Source organism: Doryrhamphus excisus, chromosome 2, assembly GCF_030265055.1.
Source record: "Doryrhamphus excisus isolate RoL2022-K1 chromosome 2, RoL_Dexc_1.0, whole genome shotgun sequence".
Taxonomy (NCBI): domain Eukaryota; kingdom Metazoa; phylum Chordata; class Actinopteri; order Syngnathiformes; family Syngnathidae; genus Doryrhamphus; species Doryrhamphus excisus.
In genome coordinates, this window is record NC_080467.1 from 26,463,408 (window position 1) to 26,472,240 (window position 8,833).

Below are 8,833 nucleotides of genomic sequence, written 5' to 3' on the forward strand. Positions count from 1 at the left end.
AGACAGTGAAGTCAACACGGGAATGGCTAGCTTTCAGCATACCAGTTTAGGGTGTACCCCGCCTCTCGCCCGAAGACAGCTGGGATAGGCTCCAGCACACCCTCATGAGGATAAATGGTAGAAAATGAATAACTGAATGTTGGATTGCCTTGGACAATTTGGAGTCGCCAATTAACCTAGCATGTTTTTGGAATGTGGGAGAAAAACCCACGCATGCACGGGGAGAACATGCAAACTCCACACAGACATGGCCGAGGGTGGGATTGAACTCGGGTCTCCTAGCTGTGAGGCCTGCGCACTCACCACTATTATACAAATTATTTAAATTAATTTATCATACCATAAGGTGCACCAAATTGTAAGTCGCAGTCTCAATTACGGGTCTATTTCCGTACTACACACATACATAAGGTGCATGCATTTTATCCAAGCGGAGACTGAGGGCAACAAGAAGAAACTTTGTGTTAATGTTGCTTGGTTTTTGAAACTAATGTCTTCAGCTTTCAGCATACCAGTTTAGGGTGTACCCCGCCTCTCGCCCGAAGACAGCTGGGATAGGCTCCAGCACACCCTCATGAGGATAAATGGTAGAAAATGAATAACTGAATGTTGGATTGCCTTGGACAATTTGGAGTGGCCAATTAACCTAGCATGTTTTTGGAATGTGGGAGGAAACCGGAGTACCCAGAGAAAATTCACGCATGCACGGGGATGGCCGAGGGTGGGATTGAACTCGGGTCTCCTAGCTGGGAGGCCTGTGTGCTAACCACTCCTCCACCGTGCAGCCCAGAATACATGTACAGTATATGGCTAAATTTGTGTCAGTGAAAGTCTATAAATCAGTCCAAATCATCAAAAATGGCCACTCCCAAGAGGGACGTTTTTTGCAAAATGGCTGGGATTGAATGAGAATTTTGTGTCAAATGTCTTTCTAAGATGAAGAATTAAGACTTGAGGGCAGTGGAGGGATCTACTGCAACTTTCACTTGATGAACCAGTCCATTAAGAGGTCTGCTACCCAAACTGGGAGCCACACAGTTAGCACAAATGCTACCAGACGTGGTCCTTCTCTACTACATGTCCTCCTCTGATGTTTCAATCCCAGTTCCTTGGCCACCCAAGACTTGGACACGCTCCAACTTCCAATCACTGCAAAGAAACAAATTTACATCTGGAACCCCCTCCGCATGTTCCCCCCACCGCCCCCGTCATTTCTCCAAGATGTCACTGGTTCCTACGTCTCAAACTGTGCTCCCAGTCACGTATGAATGAATGGCTGATGTTCTCATAACATAAAGCGATGCCGAGCGGGGGCCACCCACTCTTTCCTGTTTTTAAATCCCCCCCCCGCCATAAGCACGTGTTTGTCTGCATCGTAATCTAATGAATGCACAATATGCCTCTTTATCTTGAACCCTGCCCTCTCTATGCGTGGACCCCGTAGGGCCCTTGACCCCGCTCACCCCTGGCGCTCGGCCTAATCTCGTAATCTTTAGCGGAACAGCAGCCTCTGTGATCATTGGCCGGTCTGCAACGGCGCATACCTACTCGATGGAAAGGGGAATATCTGGAAGGGAATCCGTATCTGCAGTCGGTTTTTGGTACTAATAAGATCTGGGGTCGGCGCTTTAGGGTGAGCTATAGGTAGCAGGGAAACATGGCCTTCTACGGGAACATGAAACCAGCCCACTTGACTCTAAAGACAACCCTAATCTGAGATTAATCTCCAGATAGAACAAGTATTTGGCTTTATTTATGTGTAAGCCACTTTTACAGGGTTTCCCAAGCATGAAGGAGAACTTCTATAAATGGAAAAGACTAATTATGAAAAAGATTAATGGCATTGGACTCATTGTCCACTATTGATTGTTGAGTTAAATTAACAATGAATTAATCTACATGACTTAACAAGACAAGGAAAAACATCAACACAACCTCAGCCTTGAATGGGTGAGTATCCGTCTCTGAATAATTTTAGTAGAATTTGGATTTTAGAACGGAAACTGCGCTGCTCCTGTTTGTGCAGATGCTGTAGGTTTGATTCCCAGGTCTGTGTAGACGGGAGCTGGGTTCGATTAGGAAGGGCATCCGTAGCTGAAAACTACTGAATAGCGGCACAGCGTCCATATAAGTTACGGCAGTCGGCTCCACGGACAACTGTGATTGGTCAGCTGTTCTTCATACATCATATCCACCATAACTCATAACTCTTTTGTGGTTCAATACAAATTATTATTCGTCAAAAAATATGGATCTTTAAGCAAATTTTATGTATTTTTTTTGCCTAAATTAAGCACTTTTTTCCCAGAATAAAAATGGCTAAATTAACTGATAAAAGGCATTCAGAAGACACATTCAAAGACTTGTGATTTGTAATAATATTTGGTATTCTATATTGGAGACAAAGAACTCTCCCAATGATAACCTATGTTATGTCTTATTTTGTCCTATTAGGTCTACGATATTAGATTATACAATGCTAAAGGTGATTATAGGAGTGTTATTTTATATATAGAGGGCTCTAATAATAAAATAAAAAATAATTATGACTTAAATTTTTTTTTAAATATAATAATAAAGTAATAAAATAATAATAATAATAGTAATAATAATAAATAAGACAATAATAAATAAAAAAAACCTAAAAATTTAAATAATTATATAATTTTAAAAAACATATTTAGAAGGTTGTAAACAGGGTGTCTATGCTCTAAATGCAAAAAATATTCCATTCATAACTAAGGAATCCTACTCGGCAGGAATTGATTTATCACAGTCGGGTCTAGAACCAGTTATCCATGATAAAAACGGAATTCTGAAATATGTTTTATGTGGATGCCGAGTGAGTCAGAGACAAGCCTCAGCTATAAACGGATCATGATGCCGTCAGAACGGTCGCCATGGTGACTTTGTTGCAACACATTTCAGCCTTAAGCCAATTGACTCACTTATCAGTTAACTGCACGTTATCAGTTAACTGCTATTATTAATCGACTAAATGTATTATTTTATTTGTTTTACATTGATGTCATGAGTCGGGTTTACGGTCTATAATGTCTTGTACGGTAAGCCATCTTTTAAAATCACTTCTATGTGTCAGATGCATGGCCATCATTTAAACAAGCGAGTCAGCAAAATTGGCAACAATCTTGCTAAGCTTCAAATCCAATTAAAACAGGAAGTTGGAACCATGATGTGTTACATCAGGCTGCAGTTACTCCATAAGAGGACGCCTCCATGAGGACCGGGGTTACAAGTGCATGTTGGGTTTTTACTTTTGGTTTATTATGTAAAAAGATGACGACTCACCAAAGCCAAGGAGCTGTTTATAAACATTAAATGTTAAATGTAGAAACGAGCCACTCGTGCAAAACGGCGTGCACTTTGCAATAACATCACGGGAATGAATCAAATAGAAGAGGCTTTCGCTTTTAGAGTTTTAGCAGCAAAACCAAACAAAGCTTCTTTTTTTTTTTTTAAGTGCAGCTGCAGTCGTCTTTCAAGCCGTTTCACTTAATAAGCATGAAACCTTATAGCCGCAGATGAACACGCCATGTGCAACGCTTGTTATTGTAATATAATCATCAGTGGCCCAGACCAAGGAAGGAAAAGGCTCACATTTATCACTGCAACGCATACAATTTACATTTTAAGAGTCAGGAAGCTTCAAATTTGGCTCCAAGTGATTTGGAGGAGCTGTGATATGAGCAGCTGCTTGCCGCCCATCAACTCCTGCTGAACATAACACAGCAGCCATTTCTAACAAGATGTTTGGACAACCTGATGAACGAGACGTGGATCCCGTCCAAGGCTGCCAGACTTCAGTCCAATTCGCCGGATCGATGGGCTACGACAAACTACATCGGTGATACTCAACTGGCGGCCCGCAGGCCAAATCATGCCGATCATCATCATTCAGAACTTGGGAGAAGTCTTAAAAACAGCACAATGTGCCCGGCATTTTTTTCCACAGGTTTAAAAAAAAAAAAAAAGCAAAGTAGTCCTGTCATATAGAGGATCTTTGACGAGGTTTGTTTTTGTGCTGAGTCCTAAAGCTCTTGTCTGAATAAATAATCTTTGCCTACAGTGTTTTTCAGGACGCCCATTTCGTATAGAGGATCTATATATCTTTGATTCACAGTTTTGCACAATGTCCATATAGATGATCTTTGGCTGGAGTTTTTGCAGTGGGTTCTTAAAAACAGCAGAGCACACTTCATATAGAGGATCTTTGACTTGTTTCTCAACACAGCAGCGTGCTCCTTCCATAGAGGATCTTTGGCTGATTTACAGTAAGTTAAAGGATATTTAATGCCCATCATATATATATATAGGATCTTTGATGAACAAGCATTGTTTTTGCTGAAGATCATAAAAACAGTAGTGCTCCTGTCATAAAGATCCTTGTTGACTTATGTTTTTGTAGTTGGTCCTGATGCAGTGCACTCGTGCCATTTAGAGGATCTTTGACTTCTTTGCAATAGGTTCTTTAAAAAAGTGGTCCTGTATATAGCGGATCTTTGACTAGCATTGTTTCTGCTGTAGGTCCTAAAAACAGCAGAGCACTCCTGTCATATCAATGTGATCTTTGAATAGCATTGTTTTTGCTGTAGTTACTTAAAAACAGCATAGCTCTCTGTCATATAGGGGATCTTTGACTAGCATTATTTTTTGTAGTATGTCCTAAAAACAGTGTTTATATATGCCTATATCGATGATCTTTGACTAGAATTTTCGACAGTAGATTCTTCAAAAACAGTAGCGAGCTCCTGTCATATAGAGGATCTTTGACAAGCGTTTTTGCAGTTGGTCCTTAAAAAACAACAGAACCCTCCTGTCATACAAAGGATCTTCGACGAGTGTTTTTGCATTGGGTTCTTTGACTAGATACTGATGCACTCTAGTCCTGTAGGTGGGAGTAACATATTATTATTATTCATTCATTCATTTTATACCACTTATCCTCACAAGGGTCGGGGGTGCTGGAGCCTACCACAGCTGTCTTTGGGCGAGAGGCAGGGTACACCCTGGACTGGTGGCCAGCCAATCACAGGGCACATATAGACAAACAACCATTCACACTCACATTCATACCTATGGACAATTTGGAGTTGCTAATTAACCTAGCATGTTTTTGGAATGTGGGAGGAAACCGGAGTACCCGGAGAAAACCCACGCATGCACGGGGAGAACATGCAAACTCCACACAGAGATGGCAGAGGGTGGAATTGAACTCCGGTCTCCTAGCTGTGAGGCCTGCACGCTAACCACTTGTCCACCGTGCAGCTGGAGTAACATATATCTCAAAGAATGTAAACTTTCTTTGGTCCAGGTGGGCCACTGCCCCAGTTGGCATCAATGCAAGCAGACTGTCACCATGGTGTTATGTCTCCTTCATGTTGAAGTGTGCAACATCACGTCATTAATGTCTCTTGACAATGCAAGAACACACCAAACTACACATCAGACCCCAACGTTCTACTGTGATGACTCTGACATATATTCTACTAATAAACAAATTACGAGTAATAGAAATGTAAGCTAATGATGGGTTGGTTGACCAACTCCAGGAGTACCAGCATGCCACTAATCTAAGGCATCAGCACCACTACTAAACACTATTTCTATATTTAACCACGCAGCCAAAGCAGTGAGCTGCACCTGAATGAAGCCTTGTATGTATTATCATCATCTTCACAGGCACCCCCCCCTGTGGGGGCCAACATGGAATTTTCTGAGCGCACTCCGGTCAACTTTTACAAAGGTAATTTTGCACTTCCACATCCTGCAGCATGGGCACGTTTGAAGTGAATGAAACGCACCCATTCATTGCAGAAAACTCAATCAAGATGTGCTTTTTAAGACGAAAAAAAACTATTGGCTTGAAGCCCAGAAAGAATGAGCATTTGTGTGTGTATGGGGGGGGGGGGGGGGGGGGTCGGAACAAAAAGACAAACTGACCGTTTTGCTCCTTGACGCTTGGAAGGTGGAACTTGCTGACATGACTTGACTGAGCCTCCGGGACACTTTGTTGCAGGAGCGACGCGAGAAGGATGAGGAGTGATGGAAGGATCATTTGGATGAGTGGTGGGAGCGGGAGGACATGCAAGGTGGGACTGGGAGGCTTGGGGATCAGCAGGGGCACCGGTGTTGCTGCTGCTGCTGCTGCTTCGGGCACGTCTGGGGCGCACGGACGCGCAGTAGAATCCACATAATCTTCACCATCAATCCGTCGGGAGCTGCGTGAAAAGTTGACGAAAACAAGTCAAAATGCGCTAAAAACGGAAGAATGGGATGCCGGGCATGCAGCGGTGGAGTCAAAGTGGGTGAAAATGAGAAATAAAATAGTCCAGGGGTCAGTTGGCTCATGCGTAAAAGTGCACGTCAAAAAAGTCCGTCCACGGAAACAAAATCGGATGGCGTTGACTTGAAGTCCTGAGTCGTTGAGGGCTGCCTGTGCACGACTGGCCACTCAACAGGTGTCGTACATAAAAAAGTTCAACTTCCGAGCCCACAAGGAGGAGAAGGAGGAGGAGGAGAAGGAGGAGACCTGCAGGTTAACCCTTGCACTGCTGCGCCCTAGCGCTTCTGCTTCCAGATAAAAGTGTGATGGACATGATCCAAACATGACGCAAAGCTCTGATATCAATTACAATGGGAGAAAGGAATGCCGCCATGTTTGAAATGAGTCAGAAAGCACTCTAATGCTGAGAGACAGGCGTGGTGCAGCAAATAACTTATTAAGTCTGAACACATGAACACACCCGCCTGGGACCCTGGTCAACATCTGATTAGTTTGGATGTGGCAACAATGGAAATAGAAATTACGCAATCCGGGCTCAAGATATCACATTTTAGCATTGTTAACTGTTTTAGAAGAAGATAAAACAACGAAATATAGTGGAACCTTGGTTAGCGTCATCAAGCCCTTCCAGAGGTTTGACTCTAACCGAAACGTACTCTAACCCAATCCATTTTATTCATTCATTCATTTTCTACCGCTTGTCCTCACAAGGGTGCTGCTGGAGCCTATCCCAGCTGTCGTCGAGCGAGAGGCGGTCGCCAGCCAATCACAGGGCACATATAGACAAACAACCATTCACACTCACATTCATACCTATGGACAATTTGGAGTCGCTAATTAACCTAGCATGTTTTTGGAATGTGGGAGGAAACCGGAGTACGCGGAGAAAACCCACGCATACACGAAGAAAACATGCAAACTCCACACAGAGATGGCCGAGGGTGGGATTGAACTCAGGTCACCTAGCTGTGAGGTCTGTGCGCTAACCACTCGACCGCCGTGCAGCCCCAATCCATTTTATTCACCAGAAATAATGCAAATTTAATTAATCCATTCAAGGAAGCCAAAAATGTTTTTTCAATGTTTTTTGGTCGAGTGCTTAGCATGCAGGCCTCACAGCTAGAAGACCCGAGTTCAATTCCACTCTCGGCCATCTCTGTGTGGAGTTTGCATGTTCTCCCAGTCCGGTTTCCTCCCACATTCCAAAAACATGCTAGGTTAATTAGCAACTCCAAATTGTCCACAGGTATGAATGTGAGTGTGAATGGTTGTTTGTCTATATGTGCCCTGTGATTGGCTGGCCACCAGTCCAGGGTGTACCCCAGCCCCCGTGACCCTCTCCCTCTTTATTCACAAAAATGAATAAATGAATGAATAAAATGGATTGGGTTAGAGTATGTTTCGGTTAGAGTCAGACCTTCTGGAAGGGGTTGATGATGCTAACCAAGGTTCCACTAGACAGCTGGGATAGGCTCCAGCACTTTGTGAGGATAAGCGGTATAGAAAATAAATGAATGAATGAATGAACAAGGAAGTGGTCTTCATCCTCCCAGTCTCTCCCTTCTTTGCAACACCCCTTTTAGTGAGTAACACAACCACACGGATAAAAGGAAGTTGTTCTTTCTTTTCTATTACAGTTTCATTGAATGTTTTTATGATTATATTTTATGTGTCCATCGTGGGAACCGAACCCGTAAGTAGACCAAGGACCTCCTGTATGCACCTTGGCTTCATAAAGGCTGGGAAACCCTGACCTAGCAATCTAATAGCTAGATCTGCTCACTCTTTAGGGAATGTTTATATCCTCACAGTCCAAATAAAGTATGAATCATCACACTAGGAACCGCTAGAAGATCTGCCCACAGGTCAGAAGCTCAGATGAAACGGATGTGTAGAAGCTCACGGGACGTTTTAGTACACTGTTTATCATTTCTACCACAAAACGACTTTAGTGGCAGGAAACGTTTAAGAGCGTTTCAATTTGTCCTATCAAAGCACATATGCCTCACGCCGTGACGCGCTCCAACTGTTCCCAATTTCCTCACTCCTTCGGCTCGCCGGTGTTGTACCTCATTAGCTGGCTTTCATAGCTGGCTCACGACGTAAGCCCCCAAAAGTCCACGGCGGTCCTGCACAGACACAACAATCCACGTGGAGATGGGGGCCATATTGAAGCTATTGAGGCATGATGTAATGTTGCAAAGTCAGTCCAAAGTATTTCGGAAAGTACCACTGTAAAGACGGCCCAAGGGAGGATAAAGGGAGGACAATTCCCACTCCCACAGCCTGGTGGGGGGGCAGGAAGGATGGATGGAGCGCTCAACGTATCCACTAGATGGCACTGTGATGAGCATTGAATACCTTTCCCATACCACCTCTCCCTGTCCTTTCAGTACAGTCTTGGGAACTACGAATTCTGCCTAGCAACAAGAGGGCATGCATGCATTGAAGATGAACCTACAGGCTGTATGATGCTGACAGTTTCACACTGTAACTTTATTTGTACTTACATAGAAGAGGTGTTTTACA

The 8,833-nt window shown here is 43.5% G+C and overlaps 1 protein-coding gene across 3 annotated transcripts in view; it reads right to left on the reverse strand.

Annotated features, from left to right (window-relative positions):
* Nucleotides 1–8,468, reverse strand: part of pdgfc (platelet derived growth factor c) — a 43,784-nt gene extending 35,316 nt beyond the window's left edge. For 2 of the 3 annotated variants that reach the window (XM_058062063.1, XM_058062054.1), the window contains exons 1-2: nucleotides 8,374–8,468; nucleotides 5,962–6,239 (exon numbers count right to left, since the gene is read on the reverse strand). In XM_058062063.1, coding sequence (XP_057918046.1) covers nucleotides 5,962–6,239; nucleotides 8,374–8,378 — 283 coding nt within the window. In that variant the 5' untranslated portion in view covers nucleotides 8,379–8,468. Of the gene's footprint in view, nucleotides 1–5,961; nucleotides 6,542–8,373 lie in introns of those variants that run through there. The other variant, XM_058062074.1, reaches the window with a different exon arrangement.
* Between the last annotated feature and the right edge of the window lie 365 nt (nucleotides 8,469–8,833).